The 25,021-nt window shown below is 38.8% G+C and overlaps 1 protein-coding gene across 9 annotated transcripts in view; it reads left to right on the top strand.

The window, feature by feature from the left end:
• Positions 1 to 25,021, top strand: part of ptprfa (protein tyrosine phosphatase receptor type Fa) — a 211,210-nt gene that overhangs the window by 71,304 nt on the left and 114,885 nt on the right. For all 9 annotated transcript variants that reach the window (XM_058403026.1, XM_058403025.1, XM_058403030.1 and 6 more), the window contains exon 2: positions 5,249 to 5,401. In XM_058403026.1, the coding sequence (XP_058259009.1) occupies positions 5,311 to 5,401 (91 nt within the window). In that variant the 5' untranslated portion in view covers positions 5,249 to 5,310. The remainder of the gene's footprint in view (positions 1 to 5,248; positions 5,402 to 25,021) is intronic.

Genomic DNA, 25,021 nt, shown 5'->3' with positions numbered 1-25,021 from the left:
TTCTATGATAGCTGTGCTCATGTTCAAGCACGTGAATGAAGAGGGCTTTGGCTGCATGTGTGTCGTCATGATGTCACAGGGCAGTGGTAGCTCAAGAGGTTATGGCTCTGGGTCGTTGACCGGAAGATCAGGGTTCAAACCCCATCACACCCAAGCTGCCACTGTTGGGCCCTTGAGCAAGGACCCTAAATTCCCTGCTCCAGGGGTGCTGCATCATGGCTGACCCTGTGCTCTGACCCCAGCCCGCAAGGATGGGATATGTGAAGAAAGAATTTCACTGTGCACTAATATATATGTGACAAATAAAGATAACATGACATGTCTAGGCCAAAATCTGTGGGGAAATAAATACACTAGAACATCCTAGAGTTTGATTGACTTTGTGTTAACTTCTGTGCTTGCAAATTCCTGAAATCCTGGAGGGACTGTAAAGCATTTATAACCACATTCAGAGTTGAGTTAAGTGTAAATAGTGGAGATTTCATGCCAGTATTTCACACACTGTATCACAGAACTGAAGCATTGTTCCGAGAGTTAAGCACATATGCATTTATTCATCCATTATTTAATAGTACTGTCCCTTTAAAGTCCATGATAAGGGAATTTATTCCCTATCAGAGGCGATCGGAGAAGACAGCGTCTTAATCAGAGACGCTGCTTATCTTGTAGACAGAGTGGTAAAATAATAAACATTGCTTAAAGAGATTTGTGAGTGTTGGAGATGTGTGCTCCGTCACCTTACTCTTCCAACCTTTGGCACATTGTTTTTAAAGAAGAGAGCATTAAATTAACAACAACAACAACATCGAATTTAGATAGACAGCTAACCCGAGCAGTTCATTAAGCCATCATGTTTCTTTCAAAACCTCAGCACATTTAAGCATTTTTAGTTTGCGTAATGTTTGTACATCTACATTCAATTCGGTAAACCCTATTCGCCGAGTGAGTAAATGCTAAAAAAAATAAAGTCCATAAAAGCGTGCACCTATTAACCCAATCGCTCAGAGAATACTCTTGAGTGCTGTGAGTTACAGACCATTTTCCTAGAAATTTTTGGAATAGTGGCTTTATCCTCTCTCACTCTTTCAGCCTTGGCTTTCATTTGAAGTAAATGTCGTGTTCAATTTGCCTGCAGCCAAGTACGATGGTAATTCCTGGTATGGATGCATTAACCTCTATTTTGTGGGATTTAAATGAAGTGGCTGGAGCGATAACTGAAGAAGAATAATATTGACAGGATTAAATAAGCTCTTCACTCTCCGCCCTTCGGCTCCTGTTTTATTTCATTTACTTAATTGAATATTGAACGTACAGTAGTTGGCTTTTTGAGTGCCGAATATCAAATATCTATATTAAGCAACAACTGGTAGAATCGAGCAGATGTTAGAAGTGCACTCTTTATTAACATTTTTACAAGCATGTCTTTAATTGTGTGGTAGATTTTTGTATTTTTTATTTTTATTTTTGGCCTACAGCGCAGCAGAAGCAGTGGCTATGTTTAGAAATTGATTTTTCTCTTTTGGGGATTATATGATTTATACATTACTCGGTTAAATGAGCTTTCTGAAAAAGCGGTTGTCACTCCATAATCCAAATCCATCGATTTATTAGAGTGTGCCTTTCAATCAGAGAATTTTATCAACTCTGTTTACTCACACCAAGAGTAAACTTTGGGTGTCTGACACTAATATTCCTTCATAAAATAATCTCTATAATCCAAAAAGCTCTAAACGCAATTCTTTCCTCCAGCAAATGCGGCTCTTTGGTAGCATTCACACGTCTGAGCATCTCCAGACTTTTTCGGTTCTCTGTATATATTCCGCTCAATTGCAAAGCAACACTGTTATGATAATAGTAATAATAATAATAATAATGCTATTGTAATAAAAAAAAAAGCGTATTTTTGTTATTCCGCAGTAAGGGAAAGCAGAACTTTTGAGGGAAACAATGCTTTGATAGGAGTAACACATTCAGGAATGAGGTCTTCGTCATTATTCTAGCATTTCCTCTTGGTGATCCAGCGTGAGACTTCCTTGCCATCTGTGTGGAGACGTTAGCGGAGATTTGCAGCCGTGTCGTACATGCTCTCACACACTTTCAGTCTCTTGCCTCTTCTCCTTTATGCTCTCGACAGATGCTGTGGGATCTCCAGAGCCTCACTCACTGTGGTGTAAGAGAGCATGGTGTGTTATTTATGTGTGCTATGTTTACATGGTCAGCTCTCAGGAGACCATGCATAGCCAAGATTCTGATTAAACATAGAGCATTATGGGAAAAGGAGGGTGTTACAGTCATGTTATTCTTATGTCTAAGATCTGAGGAAATGTGCCAATATTAGCTGTAACCATTCCGTTATATAAAATTGACTTAGTAGCAGGAAATGAAGTAGTTAAATATTTGCGTATGTAGATCCTGGTTTCCGTTCTGGTGACTCTTTGTAATGCCTTTCAGATATTTATAAAACTCTCCTCCGGTGTATATTAATTATGGCATTGTCATCCATGAAGACACACATTGCTTCTTCTGATCTGTCTAAAAAAGAAAAGGGATGTCTTACAAAATGTTGCAGACTTTATTTGAGGAAAACTAAAGCCAGGTTTTCTTCTTATGAATTATTTTGCTGCTGCAGGCTAAAATCACAAGACTTCTTAGGTAGTGTATGGAGATTGCACATTTTAGTGATATTGTGACCGAAACCTTTTATTAAAATCTCAGCGTGTGACCAAAGCTACGTCACTTATCTAAAAGCCACCCATAGGAGGGAGTCATATGGTGGTTTGAAATCGTAAATGAAACATGCTAATGCGGAAAAAAAAAAAAGTCTTTATTACCTCAAGCTCACTTTGAAGAATGTTTCAGTCTATATTAGCCGCTAACACCGATTGGCCGATTGATGACGTAAGCATTTTCTTTGATTGTAATTGTTTTGCTATAATCTGACATTGACAGCACACGTTACTGCACAGTCTGTGACAGAATCCGGCTAAGATTTTACTGGGATCATCTCATAATAATCTTAACAGACCGCTGTAATTGCACAGTCGAAAAGAGGCTTAAACGGTTTGTGTTCAATTGGATTGCATGGACGGTGACAATAATAATATTGTGCATGCTGAATATTGCAGCACTTGACTGTGAGCAGTTGATAACTTCCAAGAGATTGGCTTTATGTGAAAACTAGAATGAATTTCCAGGTGCACTTTTTGAGGATATAGTACACAGTCATAGAAGGGAAATCATTTATAATCACACCCTTCTTCCCTTTTCAGTCAGCTTCCTTTCAAGGTTTCTTTCTGGGAGTGTTTCATTGCCACTCTCACCTCCGCCTTGCTTGTTATGGAGCTGGATAATTGAAATCCTGTGTTTAGATATTTCTTTAAAGCTGCTTTGTGACCAGCATTTTCATCGTTAAAAGTGCTATACAAATAAAATTGAATTGAAATGTTTGACGTGAATTATTAGTCCATCTCACGTGTGTATCAGCAATACAGAAGGAGTGAGACGTACTCTCTTTCCAGTAAAGAGCTGCGTGTGTGATATCAGACTTTCGCAGTACTTCAATTTACTCAGAATCATTGCAGAGACATTGTAAATATTTATACAGGTCAATCACTATGCCACTAGCTGCTGCTAATCTTCATCCTCTTTTGTCTAACTTTTTGTGGGAAATGACATCTGTCTGCTCTTAAATGGCTAATTCAATAAAAGGTTAGCATTTTGCACTTATCTTGATTACCTCTCTTGGTTAATACACATGAGAGACATTGTAATCATTCACAGCGACTGAGACAAAGTGAGAGGAGGAGGAGAAAGAGGAGGGGTCACCCAGAGGTCATAACCTTCAGAAAACACCTATTAGTACAGGCAGGTCCCTAAAGACAAAGCCAGCTGTGCTGGAAACACCCACGAGAGCCATTCCAGATCTACATGACCAAGCTGCACTTAAAATTAAAGCACTTTATTTAATTAGCACAGTGACATCATTTAGTCCCAGATTAGTCATATGCATGAGCTTCAATGATGTCATATACTGTTAAACAGAATAGGAAATTAGCAAATGAAAGTATTCCGTATACTCAGTTAGTAGTACTTACTTAATATTTTTAAAGGGTGATGTATAAGGAAAACCTAAAGTAGTAGAAATTGATTATTTAAAGGTAAATGCTTGACAAAGAATCAAAATAAATCATATGATTGGTTAGAAGGTGTTGATCCAGGTCCACCAAGCTGCCACTGCTGGGCCCTTGAGCAAGGCCCTTAACCCTCAATTGCTCAGATGTATAAAATAAGATAAAATGTAAGTCGTTCTGGATAAGGGAGTCTGCCAAATGCTAGAGAAATGCTAGAAATGTTGATTACTTAATCAGTATGATCATTTTTATAGTAAATTCACATTAGCTTGCACAAGGCTTTGTATGGCAGAAAGTCAATATGAACTGTTTTTAGGTGTAGTAGTTGATATGGTCAATTTTTCTGTCAGAAAACATTATTTTTTTGGAAGGAGTCTCCAGTCTCAGTCAGAGATATACAGTAATTGTAAAAAATTTGTTTATACATTTCAATTTTATTTGAATAGTACGTTTAATAATGGAAATCATCACAAAGCAGCTTTACAGAAATATATACATCCAGGAGGTAAAATTAAAAATTTGAAATGTATCATGGCAAGCCAGAAGTAACGTTGGCAAGGAAAACTCTCTGAGATTAAATCAGGAAGAAACCTTAAGACTCAAAGTCTTCATCTCGGTGACACATGGAGAGTGTGATATAAATACTTTCCCCTCTGTAACTCTGTACTATTTGCTCAGAAATTGCAATTATGTAACCAAGAAATTAATTCTTATTTATTTTTAACATGAAGTCTATTTAGTCGAAGTTATCAAATGTTCACTGATGACCTGAAGACTTGAGTGCAAAACTGTTCATGCTAATTGTAGTCCTTAGCCATGTCCATGTTAGGTATGGAGTGTTTGGTTTGGGATGTGGTAGCTCTATGGTTATGGCTTTGGACTACTGAGTGAAAGGTTGTGAGTTTGAATCTCAGGTCCACCAAGCTGCCACTGCTGGGCCCCTGAGCAAGGCCCTTAACCCTTAATTGCTCAGTTGTAAAAAATGAAATAAAATTGTAAGTCGTTCTGGATAAGGGTGTCTGCCAAATGCCAGAAATGTGCAGCTATAATGAAGAGGAAATTGTAACACAGATGTTTAAAGTGTGTCTCTGATGTAAGTTTGTGCCTCTCATTTGCAGGTGTGTGTCGATGCTGCGGTGAGCTGCTAGGAGTCGAGGTGTGGGGAGTGTGAGCTCAGGTCATGGTGCCACATCACACACGGTCGTCTCGGTTCCACAGCGCGGCCGGCCTGCTGCTGCTGCTCGGACTCGCTGCACATATACGGGGAGACAGTGAGTATCTCAAACTACCCCACGCACTACCGCACAAAAACACAGACACACAAGCATGGCAACCCAGACCCTCTCCTGTGCACAAACAGATTCGTCTTGTTGTGTGTGTCTCCATGGAGAGAGCATTAGTGTGTGTTAGTGTGCTGAAGAATGACAATCTCCTGCTGTTGGCAAAACAAACTCAAATAACAGCCCTTGTGTTTGAGCAGTGTGCGCTCTCTCAGCAACGCTGCAGAAACCCATTTACTACACACGCAGACACACACTGTTTAGTATGGAAATGTGTTCAGCAATCAATGTGAACATGAGTGTGTAAGACAGAGAGAGGGGTGCAAAAGAAAATTCCTGCTTACATGCCTACAGCCAGGCTAATAACCTGAAAATCTTCGGACTGATTAGCATCTGACTGCAATCGGAATAAACACTTTCATACACACACCTCGACGCAACGAGGTCAATCTGCACAACCTTTCTTATCTAAAGAGTTATATAATCATTTTAATAATGCTGTAAACGGAGGAATCCAAGCCTAATTATGTTTTAGCGTCATGCTAAAAGTTAAGCAACATGGTGACTTCACAAATATTTCGAAACAGAATGGATCATGATGCACTTTTTTCAGCTCAGTAAAGATTTGGAGGACTTTTTGCCAGGCTAGAAGTAGCGTAAGACTTGCTAAGAGGTGATAAGGCTAATCACCTCTACAACTAGCATTCCCTCTGTTATAGTTGTTACTTGATACCACTAAACAGACATTAAATAGACAGTGTTTAGGGTGACAGATTTTATACAAATAGTTTGGTCTGGATTGATACAGATGTTTAGTGAGGCAGATGAAAGGTAAAGCCAGTATGGAAATGTTTGTACGCTCCTTAACTGTTTCCCTGAAGTGAAATGAAGCCAATCCATCTCTGATCCCTTGGTGTTTGCTCCTTCTGTAGTTTAGCTTCCAGGCTAATGTAGCTAACAAATAAAGTAGGCTTAAATCTACCAGTATAGCTTGAGATTGAGTGCTCATTTTGTCAGTACGTCTGGTGCATTATGGGTAAAAACCCTGCAGTTCACTGCTTTATCTGATCACTTACAACTTATAATCTTGTTTCGTATTCGGCCCTCAGCAGTATCGTTGCCCTAGCCTTTTTGTGTGTGTGTGTGTGTGATTGCCTAGAAAAACTAGCATTTGTCTTTACTTTAGTGCATGTTTATTATTTTGGGTAGATTTGGTAAGTTAGTTGGTACAAATTAGCCTTGTGCAAACAAAATAACAGAAAAAAATATTAGTAGCTAATAAATAAATAAAACAATCAATGTAAAAAAACACACAAACTAGTTTTATTTGCTTAAATATGGTGCTGATAAGCCTGGTGCATTGTGGGTACATCTCTGAAGTTTTATCTTTCCCGCTACATCTGCTAGCTTTGGGGGGAAAAGCCTCTTGCAAAACAGCACTTAAATTACTGATAATGAAAGTATTGAAAGCAACATCATTAGAACCCATTAGCAATTTAGTATGCTAACCTTTAAAAAAAAACATTTGGCACACTTTTTTTCCGAAGTATTTTCAGTAATTATCAGTAAACTCTCATTTAAATGTTCCGCCCAGTGCATTATGTCTCATTATATGGTGATCTAAGGCTGCTGAATTGCAAAGGGTTTCGTCTCAAATTAGCACCATGCTTAATTCCGCTAATGAAATCTGTGACATTATTAAGTGAAGTAGAAGATAGTTATTTGAGATGCTGACTTTTTTGTTTGTTTGTTTTTTTGTCAGTTTCTGGGAAAGAGAATGTTAAAGACACATTTCAGCTCCTTCATACAGCAGGTTAGGTGGTAAAGTCATAAAGTGATGGTTTAGTGGCAGGTCAGTGATGGCTGACAGTAGTAGCTATAATAAAGATGATGACAGCTTGTGTTACGTTATCATGTCCCTGACCTGTGAACGTAGAACAACATGTCTGAATGAGCATGCACACGTCACCACAGCTGCTTTTTATAGAGCTTTACATGGTCACATATTAATAATTCACCAAAAAGCCTGCAGTTACAAACTCAGATTCTGTGTGTATGGTGATACTGTATACTGTGTAGCTCTGACTTTTCTCTTTCCCTTTAATTTCCTTCCACTCACTCTCTCTCTCTCTCTCACATACACACACAGACACACACCTCTGTCTGTCTGTCTTTCTCTCTCATCTCTCTCTCTCTCTCTCTCTCTCACACACACACACAGACACACACCTCTGTCTGTCTGTCTTTCTCTCTCATCTCTCTCTCTCTCTCTCTCTCACACACACACAGACACACACCTCTCTCTGTCTGTCTTTCTCTCTCATCTCTCTCTCTCTCTCTCTCTCTCATACACACATACACACACACAAAGTCACACATCTTTCTCCGTCTCTGTCTTTTTCTCTGATATCTCTCTCTCTCTCTCTCTCTCTCTCCCTCTCTCTCTCTCTCTTAAAACCATATAACAATAACAAATATAACAGTATTGACATCAGTAATAACACCAGTATTACACTGATAATGATGGGGCACACTAAGAACTAGTACAGTAACAATATTAATAACCCAAGAAGAAGAAGAAGAAGAAGAAGAAGAAGTAGAATTGCTTCCTTTATATAATACATTTTCAGATGCTTTAGATAAAAGATTTTTTACAAATGAAACAGTTACCCCCAATGAAACGTGTGAAGTCAGTACTGTAATAACTACAATCAGGAAATCTCATAACATACAAAAATAAGTCCATATATATAACTGCAAAGCTGAAAAGCATACACTGTGATTGTAAATTGATGTATGAGGAATGGATGATGAACATCTGAGTCGAACCTGACCACCTTACAACCCTTAGACTCTAGGGACACACACACACACCTCAGAGCATTGTGAGCTGACATTCTTGCCCTTCTTCATCCATGTGATGCATGATGTATGTGGAGTGGTGGTGTATATATATATATATATATATATATATATATATATATATATACACACACACACATATGGGGTGGTTGGGTGTGTGTGTATCCTGCAGAAACCAAATAATATCATGCACACACACACACACATATATATATAAATACATATATATATATATATATATATATATGTGTGTGTGTGTGTAAGGCATCTCCCTTGGGTTTCTGATTCCATCAGTCCCATTATGGTCTTAGCAAAGATTAATTCCTGACAGCAGACCTAAATGGATAAAGAAGATAACTATGTCAGGATAAACACATTAGAGTACTCCTAACCCCTTAATGTGTGTGTGTGTGTGTGTGTGTGCATGACATTATTTGGTTTCCGCAGGATCTAATAAAGTCCAATGGGCACATGGTGAGGTATGAGGGGTTTGAGACAGGGCTGATCTGAAGTGTCTCAGTGTATCACAGTGCAATTTACAGGGATGGCAATGGATTGTCTTAATTAAATGCAGTGCACAAAAACTCTTACAGCTCTCTTTCTCTATAACACACACACACACAGATACACACACACACTTCTTATCAGCATGAAGGCTGCACTTACCATGTTAGCCGTATCTGGATTTGTTTGAATTCTGTGTCTGTGTGTGTGTGTGTGTGTGTGTTTGTTAGCCTCTGCAATCAAATAAGCAGATCACATTTTTGCATTTGGAAGCACATTTGCATTTCACAAGCTTTCAGAAGAAGGAACAAATCTAATTTAAGGAGTGTGAGCTTAACAGATTTCAGTGCAGGTAGATGATTAGCTGATTATCTCAAAGTGTAAAAACACACAAATGAACATTGTACAAACATCATGCCATAATAAAGCCATAATAAAGGCATTAAGGGGATATAATTATAGATAGATAGATAGATAGATAGATAGATAGATAGATAGATAGATAGATAGATAGATAGATAGATAGATAGATAGATAGATAGATAGATAGATAGATAGATAGATAGATTTGCTTCTTTATAACCATATGCTTGATTACTGTGTTATTAAATAATATTTAGTGTTATATACATTTTATTACCTCTGTTCTTGGCTTTGTGTACTGTTATTACCACTTTATTAACAGGCTCAGGTATTTCTCATTGATAATGCCATGCAACAACACAGCAAATCGAAATAAATTAAAAAAAAATAGGGAATGAAAAGAATGAGAGAAAAATTTAACAGCGTGAGGTAAAGAAGGGAAGGCAAGACAGAGGACAAAGACATTTTATAGAGAGGAAGAGAATGAGACGAAAGAGTGAGAAGGAGAGAATTATGATGGGATTATTGTACTGCATACAGGAAAGCCAATAAAACTATCAACAAATTGAAGAACTGAGAAACCATAGATACAGTATATTGACTCAAACTCAGGATTAAACTTCACACACACACACAGAGCTCATTATATTTTGGTTCTTCTCTTTACACCTAAGATCCTGACATACACCCACTGTAAAGAAACACCACACTGTTAATGTGTGAAGCTCTGGCTGAGGTTAGCCATTTCACGAAATTTCTCCCATGCTAGATAAAATCAGTCTCGTTTGACAGAATTCACACAATTTCTATGCCAGTTGCTTCATTTTGTTAAGACCTGTGAGCTTCTGGTTGTATTCTAATGCTAAAACTAAATGCGGCTTCGGGCCCAGTGGCAAGCTTAATTGAAAATATAAATAGTTGATTAGGGATTTGATATGGGGGGGGGCGTTACTGTAAATCTTTGCATAGAAGCCACAGCCACTGACTCATTAGTATACTTGCTTATGTGTTGCAATTTCTGCTGCTTTCAGTTATTAAGAATACACTGCATGTATAACCTGTTGTCTTGTTGGAGAAATACAGCTCTTGATGGTGTGTTCAGACTTTTGAATTTCATACCACAGCAGAAATCTGATGGGTAAGAAGACACCTTAAGAGAGCTTATGTAACACCTTCCTGTCAGAGTCAGTCTGAAGTATCTGATGCTGCAGTTTCTCTAGGAGAAAGCAGTGCTGACCTTTATATGGTGGTCTGAATAGATTTGCCTTTGTTTTTGTACTCTGCGGGATTGACAAAGCTGTGGGAAGAAAAAATATAAAAGTATGATTTAAGTAATTAAATGCAAATCTTGGTGCATGAGAGACACACTTTACACTTGCTTCTCTGTGATCGTCAGACACCAGTACCACACCAACTTTACTGTGACTGACAGGCAAAGAGTATACATGTTCTTCACTGGCACTGACAGGCAAATAAGACATGCCTTCATTGAGACTGACAGGAACATCGGACATGCCCACTACACTGAGACTGAGGGGAACATAGGACACGCCCACTACACTGAGACTGACAGGAACATCGGACATGCCCACTACACTGAGACTGAAATGAACATCGGACATGCCCACTACACTGAGACTGAAATGAACATTGGACATGCCCACTACACTGAGACTGAAATGAACATTGGACATGCCCACTACACTGAGACTGACAGGAACATCGGACATGCCCACTACACTGAGACTGAAATGAACATTGGACATGCCCACTACACTGAGACTGACAGGAACATCGGACATGCCCACTACACTGAGACTGACGGGAACATAGGACACAACCACTACACTGAGACTGACAGGAACATCGGACATGCCCACTACACTGAGACTGACAGGAACATAGGACACACCCACTACACTGAGACTGACAGGAACATCGGACACACCCACTACACTGAGACTGACAGGAACATAGGACACAACCACTACACTGAGACTGACAGGAACATCGGACATGCCCACTACACTGAGACTGACGGGAACATAGGACACACCCACTACACTGAGACTGACGGGAACATGGGACACACCCACTACACTGAGACTGACAGGAACATCGGACATGCCCACTACACTGAGACTGACGGGAACATAGGACACAACCACTACACTGAGACTGACAGGAACATCGGACATGCCCACTACACTGAGACTGACAGGAACATCGGACATGCCCACTACACTGAGACTGACATGAACATCGGACATGCCCACTACACTGAGACTGACAGGAACATCGGACACGCCCACTACACTGAGACTGACGGGAACATAGGACACACCCACTACACTGAGACTGACGGGAACATAGGATATGCTCACTGCACTGAGACTGACAGGAACATAGGACACGCCCACTACACTGAGACTGACAGGAACATCAGACACGCCCACTACACTGAGACTGACAGGAACATCAGACACGCCCACTACACTGAGACTGACATGAACATCGGACACACTTTGTACACTGAGACTGAAATGAACATTGGACACGCCCACTACACTGAGACTGATGGGAACATAGGACAGGCCCACTACACTGAGACTGACATGAACATCGGACACGTCCACTACACTGAGACTGACATGAACATTGGACACACCCACTACACTGAGACTGACATGAACATTGGACACACTTTGTACACTGAGACTGAGATGAACATCGGACACGCCCACTACACTGAGACTGACATGAACATTGGACACGCCCACTACACTGAGACTGACATGAACATCGGACACACTTTGTACACTGAGACTGAAATGAACATCAGACACGCCCACTACACTGAGACTGACATGAACATTGGACACGCCCACTACACTGAGACTGACATGAACATCAGAAACACTCTCTACACTGAGACTGAAATGAACATCAGACACGCCCACTACACTGAGACTGACATGAACATTGGACACGCCCACTACACTGAGACTGACATGAACATCGGACACACTTTGTACACTGAGACTGAAATGAACATTGGCCACGCCCACTACACTGAGACTGACATGAACATCAGAAACACTTTCTACACTGAGACTGAAATAAACATTGGACACGCCCACTACACGTAGACTTAAATGAACATCGGACACGCCCACTACACTGAGACTGAAATGAACATCGGACACGCCCACTACACTGAGACTCAAACATCGGACACGCCCACTACACTAAGACTGAAATGAACATTGGGCACACTCACTACACTGAGACTGACATGAACATCGGACACGCCCACTACACTGAGACTGAAATGAACATCGGACACGCCCACTACACTGAGACTGAAATGAACATCGGACACACTCTCTACACCGAGACTGACAGGCACATAGGACATGCCCACTACATTGTGACTGACAGGCAGATAGGACACACCCACTTCACTGAGACTGACACGCACATAGGACACACCTTCACTGCAGCTGACATGTTCAGAAGTTATTGCCCCATTCAGTGTCACTGAGGTATAAAAAAGATGTCCCTCTATCACTCCTTTGTCCTTATACAATTAGTAGAAATCAGGTCATCTACCAGCTTTGTTGATATGAACTGCTATTAGACAACACTTAGGAAACATTCTGCCCTAATTATGCACAAAATGGAGTAAATACTTCAACACAATTTTTGTGTTTGCGTTGTTTACACAAAAACATGAGGAGTGCATCTCGCCGCTAATACATATGTATCTGAGGGAGGATCGAGTAAAAAGTGAAAGTAGAGAAATGAGAAGTGCAGCTGATTACATATTCCATTCAATGTGCTAAACTTCAGGCAATTAGCTTTGTGTGTGATCTGTCTGCCTCCCAAAGCAGGTGTAAATTTGGGGCTTTATAGGCAGTGTGTGTGGTGAATTCTCAAAATTTGGCAACCATTAAAATATTCAGTGTGGACTATTCAGTCTTATTGACAGTTACTATGTAATTGCTTAATAATAATATTAGCTTGGTGAAATGACTTGAAGATAAACTGTGTTTTAACAGTGCTTGTTGATACAGATGTTTTCGTCACAGATCTGGCAACCCTAGTCATAGGGCTTAGTCCCTCTTAGTGACTTCATAGCAATGCAGAGAGCATAGCATTATGGGCTACAGTCTTAGTGAACTGAATTTTAATTTCAGATGGAATGCGAGCATATTTTGCGGTTGCATCAAGTTGCATTTTACGATGCGACTGATAATGTATGTACATCTAGCCCGGAGGTTTTGTGCGTGTGTGTGTGTGTGTGTGTGTGCATGTTTAGGTCCCAGCTGCATGCCTAGACTCACACAGACACTAATGGGTTCTTTCTTCAGTGAAAGGGAAGCTGCTTTGTTTAAAACTTTTGTCATTTGTCATTGTGAATTGCCTCTGAAATGCAGATCCCATTTCACACACACACACACACACACACACACACACACACAGGCTTTCTGCTTGGATGCTATTAAATCCCTCAATTTGAAAGCAAATGAGAAAAGAGGGAAAAGAAACAGGGACAAGTGTGTGCATGACAACAAGGCCACTCTCGATGAAATGTGTATGTGTGGCTTTATACAGCTGTTTAAACATGTCATGTCATTGCTCTAGACCGTGCAGTGGTGTCAGACTTGATTACAGTGCAACCTGAAACAGTCATAATCTCTCTCTCTCTCTCTCTCTCTCTCTCTCTTACACACACACATATGAAAATGAAAAACAAGAACATATAGAACCATGTCAAACATGGGTATGTTATTTCATCAGGGTGTTTTACCTTGTGTGTGTGAGAGAGGGAGAGAGAGAGAGAAAGTGAGTGTGTGTGTGTATCTCAAGGTCAGCTTTGTAAGCCAGAATGAGCCGTTAATGGAGCTCCATGCCATGTCAAGAGTGTTTGATGTTTCTCTGTATTGCCAAAAGAACCTTCATCCAAGCTGCACTCTAAATCTGAGTCTGCTCTCCAGGATGTAGAAGAAAGAATCCAAAAACAAATATCCAACATATAACAAGTATGTATATACTCTGCAGCAAATCCAGCAATCATAAAGCATGGAACAAAAACAGACAGGGATAGCTAACAAAGGTAATACATAATCCTACACATGACAAACATGAAAAGGTCAAACCCAGCATGCACTACACACAGCACACAGGGAAGCTAAACTAGACAACACAGCTCGGATTGAAGCTCGAAGCCTTTCGCAATGAGTCAAAGAAACAGCAGGGGATAGATACATAGTCAAACTTATCAAGAGCTAACATAAACCAGGTGGACACAATCAGGCAACAAATGTCAGGATGGAAGGGTGAAGACAGGAGCAAAACAGGAATCAAAACATAAGTATATGTCCCCTGTTGCCATGGTAACTGCCGAGCACCAAGGGAATCTTTGACGGTTCAGATCTGAGCTTCATCAGATCCAGTGGCGTGAGAGGGTAAGCCAGTTGATCTTATGCCATCTGATCCTGAATGTTTGAAGGCTTCACACTAAATCTTGGTCAAATGTGTCTTTAATTAGTTTTTTTTTAATATCTTGTGTGTGTGTGTGTGCGTGCTTACATTTATTTGCAGAAAATCATTCCTACTCAAATTGAATATACCACAAACACCAGATCTCCTAAATATAGAATATAGTTGTGTATTGGAGTGTTTGCCCAGTTTGTGTGTGTGTGTGTGAGAGAGAGAGAGAGGTTTGTAGCAAACCATATCATCTTTCCAGGCTATACACTTGCTCCTGTTGCATGCTTATAGTTTACCTGTCAAGCTTATTATATAAACATAGCAGGACCAGGGCATGATCAGGGTGGAGTCAAAAGACAGACAGGAGAAATGTTTCATGACACTGGCACATCCACACCAGTATAGCATAAGAGAATACCCTTACAAAAGTGGACCTTTTGTGATAGATAGTATCAGTAATCATAGAAGGTTGTAACTGAACTAGCCAAACAGCATATCAGAGCACTGGGAGGTCATCAGTTCATATGCTTGTGTTGTGACCAGGACTTCCAAAGCCGATAATCACAAGTTACTCTGAAAAGCATGTATTTTTAATAATCTGTTGTAGAGTGCCACTCTGTGTTTTTATGGTGACCACTCCTAAGACATTAATATTCACATAAGGACACCAAACGTTCATTCATATTCATTACATGACTCTTTCTGAACTGTGATTGTTGTCCTTTAACTGCTTTTCTATGGTGCACAATATGAGGAAGAAGACGAATAAGAGATAATAAAGCATAGGTGCAATTAACTGGTAAACTGGCTAAGTAATAGCATTGTTGCTCAGTGTTGAAGTTCAATAGATGCAGGTTCTGTAGCATGGAATGGACAAGTACAGTACAAGCGAATGAGAATTTTTGTCTCCGAGAACAAACAGGGTTTATTCGCTGTTGTACAGGAATGACATATTTATTGAAACTTGTTCCAGTTATCGTGTTGAGTTAGAGCTGAATTTGCTAGCAAGCATTGTCACATGCATCAAACTTCAATTAACTTGCACCGTATGATTGCAGCCATCACTGTAGGGTATTACGCGAATAATATGCGCATATAGATCTTGTGTGTTGTAGAAGGTGTTTTTTTTTTTTTTTAACGGCTTGTAAAAATAGAGAGCGTTTTTCTTACCACTGAACTCAAGGTTATTATATATTCTAGAAACATCCAAAGTACAGGAAGTCACTTGGGATTAAAGCATCAGCCAAACTGAATAACGGTTAATGCTTCTTATGAAAGTCATATTGCATGTATTGTTGACAATTGCGGGTAAAAAAAGGAAAAGCTAGTGTATGCACATCTGGGGAAAGGATTAACCAGGTGCTTGGTTGTAGCGTTTGGGAGCCAGAGGCTGTACGGTGTACCTAATCCAGGGTTCTGTGTTGGTACAGGCAACAGGGGTTAAAATACAAGCAGGCACATCCTTAATCATAAAGCAAACACACATGCTAGGGCCAAAGCCAGGACACGCTGGATATACAACACACCAGGTGAATTCAGGTGACTAGGATAAAAGTACAGCTTAGAATTACAGTAACACATGGCATCCTTTGCCAAGCCACTGGAAAAAAAAACACAAGGGTGTTGATACACCGGTTATTAGTTGTGACAAATTACACAAAGGTGAGAAGATGTTTACACGTTTCACGGACAATTTTATCCAAATCGAGTTAGGGCGTTTAGAGTACAGAAAAAAAAAATCCACTTCCAATGGCTTATTAATCTTTATAATTAACACGTGATTTTCAAAAGTGTCCAGAGTTGTTTATTTTTAGCTTAAACGTCAATGGCAATTTTTGTCACATTTCACTTTGGTTCATTTTGGTTAATGTTTCCTATAATAACCCATGATGCCATGATACCTGCTGATCTTAAAGCCCAGGCTTCATCTTCTTCACAAATTTCTTTTACTGTACAAATCTACATGACTAAATTTTTTTAGTCTCCTATTAAACACCATTGTAACTGCGCTAGCTGCCCGTATCATCATCATAACTTATAACCGCTAACGGGAAGTTAAACATTTCCAGGGTCACTGTGTACTGTGTCAGCTATATGTGGTTGAAAATGACGATAAAGCTTCTTGACTTCACTTGAAATACAGCGCCAACCAACAAATTTCTCCAAACGTCTTAAAAAAAGTGAAGATATTTAATGTGGTTCAGGGTGAAGTTCACTTTAAAGGGTTTAAGGGTTAGTGATGTTAATGGTTAAACTTCACAATATTTCTTATACTAAGACAAACACATTATTATAGGATCCCATAAACCTCACTACAGATTTCCAGGGATATGTGTAAGTTTGTGTCATGCTTCCTTCCTGTCCTGAACTTCCATCTGAAGTGTGCATGGTATCACCTATTCACAGTGATTGGTGCTTATTTTTAATTAATTAATTATTTTTTTCAACTAATTTTCATTAGAACATGTCGTAAATATGACATTAGTGTCATAAATAACGTTCAATTATATAAACAAATATAAAAGCAGCCATGTTTAGGGCTCCCCACTGAGATCCCACAGTCCCTGTAGGCTCTGATCATTACACTCAATCACAAAACTGTTCATCAGTCATCCACCAGTAAGGGCCTGTAAATCCCAGTGCCACATGCTTGTCATTCTGGACATTACACATACATGTCATGACTTTAGTAGCTTTTTATGTGCAGCACGTGTACAGTATGTGTTGTGTGTGCATGTGTTGGTGGGGATTTTATTGTTTCTCTCTTATCTAAATGTGTAAGAATAGGTGGTTTGGTAATAACTGAGGAATAACTCTGGGCCTGCTCTCAGGTAATGAATTTTGAGTTATGAGTTATTGTATTTGTGCAATAATGTGTGGTAATAATGTGGAGCAGTGCAGTAGTGCAGTGGCAACAAAGCCATATTTTGCCGTAATAATGTTCACGGTTCACCTTCCATTCTGTCTAGGTGTTTTTATACTTTATGTCCTTTAGTGTATATACAGTGGGGGCCAAAACTCTATTGTAAGTCTATCTATTCCTTTTCAATTCAACACAGGTTTTGATTACAAATATCAGTAATAACTATCAGTAATGTCCCATTTCTGCTTTAATGACAGTGTGCAGTTGGGCTTCCACGGACCTGATGATCCTGATGTTAGATCAAAAAGTGTAGCATCTGAACATTTGTTTCTATGGAAGAACTAAGACTCATGGAAAATCTGACCTTTTGTACAAAAGAGTTAATATGGTTAATAGTGATAGAAGATCTGAGTAGTAGAATACTGAGTAGTCTAAATATAGTTAAAGATATATATTTATATGTTTTTTTAAACATATATTAATAATAATAATAATAATAATAATTTATTTATTTATTTATTTATATTTATAAAATATAACTATATATATATTTTTTTTCTTACTATTTCTTAACTGAAAGAGGTCACCAGTCACTACTGTCACTGAAAATTATATTTTTAAAAAATATTAATATTAAAATGCATTCACTGACAGATGACTGAAAGTAGATCTTAAATATATAAATTTTAATTTATATATTTATATATCAAATGTATTTTTTTTAACACATAAATAGTCCAAAAAAATATTTGTTCTGAAATCCATAATGGAAATACACTAAGCCTAGTTTTTTTTTATTGTTTCATTTTTTATCAGGATGGATTATAATGATAATGATACAGGAAATGCTGGGGGGTGAATCACAATGTATCATAAATGCATTAATGCTAAAGTATATGACTCCGTATTATGTGTGTACATTAATATATTGTATATTGTTGTTCGTAGCAGTGTGGCAACAGTGTGCTTGATGCTGCTGATAAAGCTACACTGAATTTAATGTAGTGCGACAGATGGTGGTGCAAGAAGAAATAAGGGTAGTAGGAAAAAGGAAAGATATAGAAGAAAGAAGAAGGCAGAAGAAGAAAGATCTGTAGGTCCATAAATTGTGAATATATGAATGACAGTATGGACTTTATTGTGTCTTTATTCTGCCTCTTTAGACAGCACCATTACTGCCATGTCCATTTCAATGTGGGAAAAAGTGATTTCACTCTGCCTGTGTCTCATTGTCCTTTCTCCTCTCTTCCCTTCTTGTGAATTATTCAACAATGCAGCATATTTCATTTTTGAAGAGTTAATATTCCTCTCGCTTTAGTGTAACTCTCAGGACACACACACATCAATACTACACATGAGCTCAGCATTGTCACATTTGCTCTTTAGCTTTCCTGCTATTATGGAGAGATTCAGTCATGCATACAAACACCAGCAGCAGTAAAAAGCTGTTTACAGGATCTGATGGGGGTAAAATGGCAACCGTAATGATCGGTAGTGTACTGTAGTGCTCAAATCGATGTGCGGCTTGTAACGGTCCAGGAACTGTGCATTCACACTAAAAATCAGGCTTGTCTCTGGCATTTAGTGGTCACTGCTGTGGTTCCGTGTTTATGGTGTGGCCCGATACACCACATGTTTCTATCCCATGTGTTTGCACACGAAGCAGTGTTCAATGGGAGCTACACACAATCTTAACACTTTTAGCAGTTGAAACCAAGTTTTGTCTACTAATCGACGAAGAATGAACTGCTTTTAATTCGCTCATATAAGAGTGCTAGGAGGGTAACACACATACGAGCTTACTGACTGAGTCAACGTCACTGCTTAGCCATTAAGAGATGACAGCAGTTAACTGTGTGTGTTATGTGTGTACACGTGCTACTGTTGAATTAAATACGGCGTGTAACAACAATTTAAAAGCCAGATATTCATACCCGATAACAGTGACAAGTGAACTGACAAGGGAAAGAGCATCTAATAGCAAAACACTTAGACATTCTCTCAGTTACACTCAACCTGTCGCTCTCAAGCAATTCACTTTTAACATTTTGCTGTGTTATCAGATTATGTAAGCAGATTACAATTGAATAACTTCAGAATGCCGGCCAGAAGCTGAAAAAATCCATATCACTGCTTTCTCTCCTTACTTTCTCTTCTCTTCTTTTCTCTAAATTTTTCTAGTATCCTTCCCCATGTACTGTAGATATCCGTTACACTAGAATTAATCAGCCTGACAATACACTGTAAAAACAATCCTGTACATTTTTTCAATAAATTGCTGGCAATTAAGTTACATCCGTAACTATCATTTTACGATGGTATTATTTCAGTTTTTATTGTAAATGTATTGGATGTTACTGTTAATAATAATCAGATGGAACACCAGAGGCTTGGCAATCCTGCCAATAAGGCATACATATACTACTGCAAACTTTCTAATGACTCAGCTTTTTAAAAGTTTTGCATTACATAACTAATGCATAAATGGTATTACTGGCTGATTAACTTCACTTTTTAATGGTTTCTAAAATAATTTAAAAAAAAAAAAAAGAAGAAGAAGATAAGAACAGAAAATGAACAGACAAGGGACCTACAAACACCAGCAAGTGAAGCATAACTCTGAGGTAAAATGACAATTCTGCAGTATTTTTCTATAAAGTGTTTTCCGAAATTTATGCAGTTTGACTCATTTAAGCATTCATTTATGGGTTTCCTTAAGAAAATACAGCACCATTAGTTCATATGGCAGTGATGAATCAGTCCGCTAGATTAAATTGGGTTTGGCTGTTTCTCCAGTATCTCATAAGATTGCTCAATCAACAAAATGTTGGCTAGGAAAGATGTAGTGTGTCTGTATCTGAACTGCAACACTAATCCTTGTATGCCTGGAGTGTGGTTAATGCTGTTCCAGGATTTACTCAAATAATACAGACAGATTGAATGGATTTTTTAACTAGTTTTGTTAAGAAAAAACTTGTGCTGCAAGGTCTGAGCTTGTGAAGTACCTGAAACAAATGAAAACAAATGGTTGAAAAGAACTAAAAATGTCAGTAGGCTTTAAAAAAGATAGATAGATAGATAGATAGATAGATAGATAGATAGATAGATAGATAGATAGATAGATAGATAGATAGATAGATAGATAGATAGATAGATAGATAGATAGATAGACACCTTAATTACCACAGTGAATAACAATCTAAGCAAGTTGGTTAATAAATATTGATCAGTCTTTATATCTCAGGTCCATTAGAGTCACAAATGATCTGCCTCTAAGACTCAAAATCTTATTTTTTTTCACTCTCATCTAGCCTAGCTTCTTTACATTATCATAATCTCTAGGTCAGCATCATTGTCTTTAACAAGTAGGAGGCAGACCGAGAGTTAATCTTATGGGTTACCTCGTCAAACAGCTCTAGAGCACTGAGCAGGCCCTATTGATTTGCAGTTAATGTGGCTGGCAGTTCATGATGCACTGCATAAGCGCACACACACTGGCCGTTTTTGCTCATGCCAGCTTTCCTACAGTTGTAAGTAAGCTAGCGGAGAGTGTCTCAAATGACCCACAATTTTCCACCCACCAGGCAGAGCATTACCAAGGTGTGTTATGACAATAGACCTTCATGCACAACAAGGTTTAGTGAGTGGGTGACACCCACTAATCCAGGTAGTCCTAAATCCTTCATGGTCTTCACTAAATTCTTGCCCTTGACTCGTTAAACTGTACGGACATGCTTCTTCCGATTGCTCCATTCTTTAAGCTGTCCTTTAAAAGCTGCTGCAATAGCTTCAGCAGTATGTGATCCATGAAACGGTTTCGCTTGCATTACTATGCTTTTCAGAGTAAAACGTATATCCACCCACGTAGCAGTCAGACTTAATAGTGTCATCAGACACACATCCAAACTCCAAATGTCTGCAGTGAAGCAAACCACAGTGACGTCTGTCAAGCACTCCTTTACATCCCTCAGACCCAGCTGAGGCAGAGCTGTTTCAGTAAGATATCATAGCACAGGCATGTTGTATCCTGGCTCTGAATGTTTATACAGTCAGTGAAATTATCAACAACTAGAAAAAAAAAGTATATATATAATGACTGATCATCCAGTGAGATTTATAATTGAATAAATTTCATCATCATTGTTGGCACTCTCAAATCTCTCAGGTTTATATGAAATGGCCCCTCTCATGTTTGTTGCTGACTTTAGTGTCTTGTTTGTACTTGAATGAAATCACAGTGCTCTTTGACATGGTGTATATTTGAATGTTTAGTATATTTCGCGACAAGCTTTTTTTTTTTTTTTACATCTGTTTGTCTGAAGAAGCGAAGTAAATTACTCCTGACATGTTGTTAATGTCTGTAGAGCATTTTCTAGTGGTGCCAGAGGGAGTGAGAAATTACGTCAGATATGTTCTGCTCCTGCTCGAGTGCAAATATTGATATAGTATGAATATCACTGCAACACTGCTTGTATCATAATCAGAAACTTGAGTGTTCAGGACTGTACTACATATACTGGAACAGTACTGGAGAAGTGTATGTAGTGATTGTAGATGTACTGGATTATACTAGAGTGTACAGGGCACCCTTCAGTGCACTTCATAAGTACTTAAGTACTGTATTTACCGGAACATTACTGATGGTACTGACTGTACTTAATATTACAAGATATTCCAGACTGTATTTAACACTCCTGAACATCCTGGACTGTGATTAACAGTACTTGATATTCTGAATCTTACTTAATAGTACTAGACAGCATCATGAAAAACAAGACTGAGGGCAAGAACAGAATAAAATAATGTCATTCTATTTAGTGTTAACTCACAGTCATATTCTCTTTAAAGATAAGGCATCTTTAATTTACTCCACAGTGGTGGTTAATGGCTCATATAAAAATAGACATTCAGGGCTTTAACAAGTAGATATCCACGCGTATTTCTGTTTTTATCTAGCTCACTTAGGGCAATATATTGATTGAAATGTTTCAAAAAATGGTTAGTGATACCAAGCCCATATATTCAATATATCAGACTCTTCGATATGCCCCCAAGTAGAATCTGAAAGTGTTATTTTCAATCACTGAAAGTTCTGCGTAAGGTTATCTGAACGGAAATAAAGAAAAGTCTCACGCTGAAAGCCAGCAGCATCCTGGCTAATTTTATATTAGACTTTATATCAGATGATAAAGTAATTCATTTGTTTATACTGATTGAAAATGCCTGATAAGTCAATTTGGTGAAATGGGAAGCCAGTGTACTGGTAAAAAAAAAGGATTAAGCATTACACTAGATGTTAATGTATTTATGTCTAAGTAATGATGACTTTGATAAAGAATTTAAGTACTGTAACGGGATCCTCCGACCCGAATTTCGCCAGTACACGTCACACATGATTTCATTTCAGAATTCTGGAAGCTATGTGCTAGAGATTACAGATCCAGACAATAATAAAAAAAAACATGAGGTGGATTCATATCAGCCAGGACATTGTTCAAACACAGTATACACAAAATTGAAACATATTATTAAAAAGAGGTCAACGGAGAACAGGAGTCCCCGAACAGCTACTGTTCTGTTTAATATTCTGTAAAGGTGCAGTAAAATGACATTATCATTGGCTCTTTAGCCTGTCATGGGGGGAAGTGGAACACACGCTTGCTATGGCATTCATTCCAGACATTATGTTTCCGTTCCCCTTTGTCACATTTTTCTCTTTATCCGTTCCGGCTTTCCTATGTGCAGATAGGTGAATTGGAAAGCGGTAGTAAAAAACAAAGCTGCTGTGAATGATGGTCTGGCTTGGTTTTGCCCCGAAGAGCACAGATTGAGCCTTTAGAAAACTATTGGTATCCTCAAACACTGTAATATCCTTAAGTGCTGTGACTGCATGGCGTAAAGGTGAAAAATAAGAGATTGTTTTGCTTCAATATGGACCTGCGGGAAAAGAGTGTGCCAGGAATGTGTAGGATATGGGGAGTTCTTTAATTAGCATATTCATCGACTCTGGGAATTATTTATTAAGCGTACAACTATAGGCACTTCTGTCCTTTTGTTGTCTACTAATGTTTAATGATGCTGGTATTTCCTCAGCTCATATTTGTATCATTCTTTGAAAATGTCAGCTCATTAATGCTAGCTCTCTATTAGGAGACCGTTTAAATATCATTTAGGCGTATACGTGTTTAAAGAAAACACGGTCACGTAGATATTTTTTTATTAAATGGCATCACGTCAGCTGTATTCTTTTTCTCTTCAGGGGTGAAGCCTCTTTTGTTTCTGAGACTGCAAAATAGTGTGTGTGTGTGTGTGTGTCTTAACTTTAATACAGCAATATTTAGAGGTGAAGGTGGTGCTAGTGTGTGAGATATAAGTCATATATGTGCAGTAGAGTGCAGTGCAGAACTCTATCCCTGGGCTGGTGATAGCTCTGTGAGCGGTTATGTAAGACGTCAATCTGCTGTTGTTTGTTGTTCTTCAACACTATAATGGAACAGCTACAGTATAATGAGGTGATAATAAGATTGTGTGCTTAGCTATGAGTCATTCTGAGTGTGTGTGTGTGTGTGTGTGTGTGTGTGTGTAGTAAATGGCTGTCCATGACATCATTACTGCACTGTGCTATAGAGAAGAATAGGCAGTGAGAGAGAAAGAGAGGCAGAGAGAATGAGAAAAGGGGGAGGAGGATCAAGAAAAGAGTGAGAGGCAGGCACAAAAGCTGAAGAGAAGGAAAGAAATAGGGGGAAAAGTCCAAAAATGTGCATATGGAGAGAGAGAGAGAGAGAGAGAGAGAGAGAGAGGAAGAGAGAGAGTTAAGTGTTAAGTGATTACTTAATGTCCTCTGTGGAAGCAGGTGTGTATTATGCATGCTTGTTGCAACACAGAGGTAAACAGTGCAGAAGGTGTGTGTGTGTGTGCTCTCATTGCACCCTGGGCCACCAATCTTGCTTAAGACCGCAGTGCAGATTTGAATTTGTTTGAGTTGCTATAGCGAGTAAATAAAAGGTCATAGAGTCAAGTAATACAAATAAGACTATTATGCACACAGGAGCAGTTTAAGTTGATGGAGAATAAATGTTTGTTATGCGGAATAGTCCTGTTCTGACTAACAACCCTTATTACATTGTAGGAACAGTGTTATTACCATGTAGTTACTAGTGAATAGTGAATTGCGACATAGTATTTAGTATAGAAATAAGACAGATTAATTCATATATGAACGCCACAATTTGGTCCGAATTCAAATTCACAATACAGGTTAAAAATGACTGCTCTTTCGCCTGCCTTTTGTCAGAGTCACTCTTCTCATATGCAGTGTTTTAGTCCGTTTTAATTCAGAACCCTGGTGTGTTTTCCTCTTTGGTGTATTTTGCTTGTGCATGTGAGAACACAATCAGTTGCACTCCAAAACAAACTCCAGAGCATCTGAGCGAGCCCGGTCTCAGCCCGGTTCTGCCAGGATTAGACTGAGAAAGCCATTCAACAAACATGTCGTGTATTTTGGGAGCTGCTAAACTGAGCTG

This window comes from Hemibagrus wyckioides, linkage group LG11, assembly GCF_019097595.1.
Source record: "Hemibagrus wyckioides isolate EC202008001 linkage group LG11, SWU_Hwy_1.0, whole genome shotgun sequence".
NCBI lineage: Eukaryota > Metazoa > Chordata > Actinopteri > Siluriformes > Bagridae > Hemibagrus > Hemibagrus wyckioides.
This window is presented reverse-complemented; position numbering and strand designations above follow the sequence as displayed.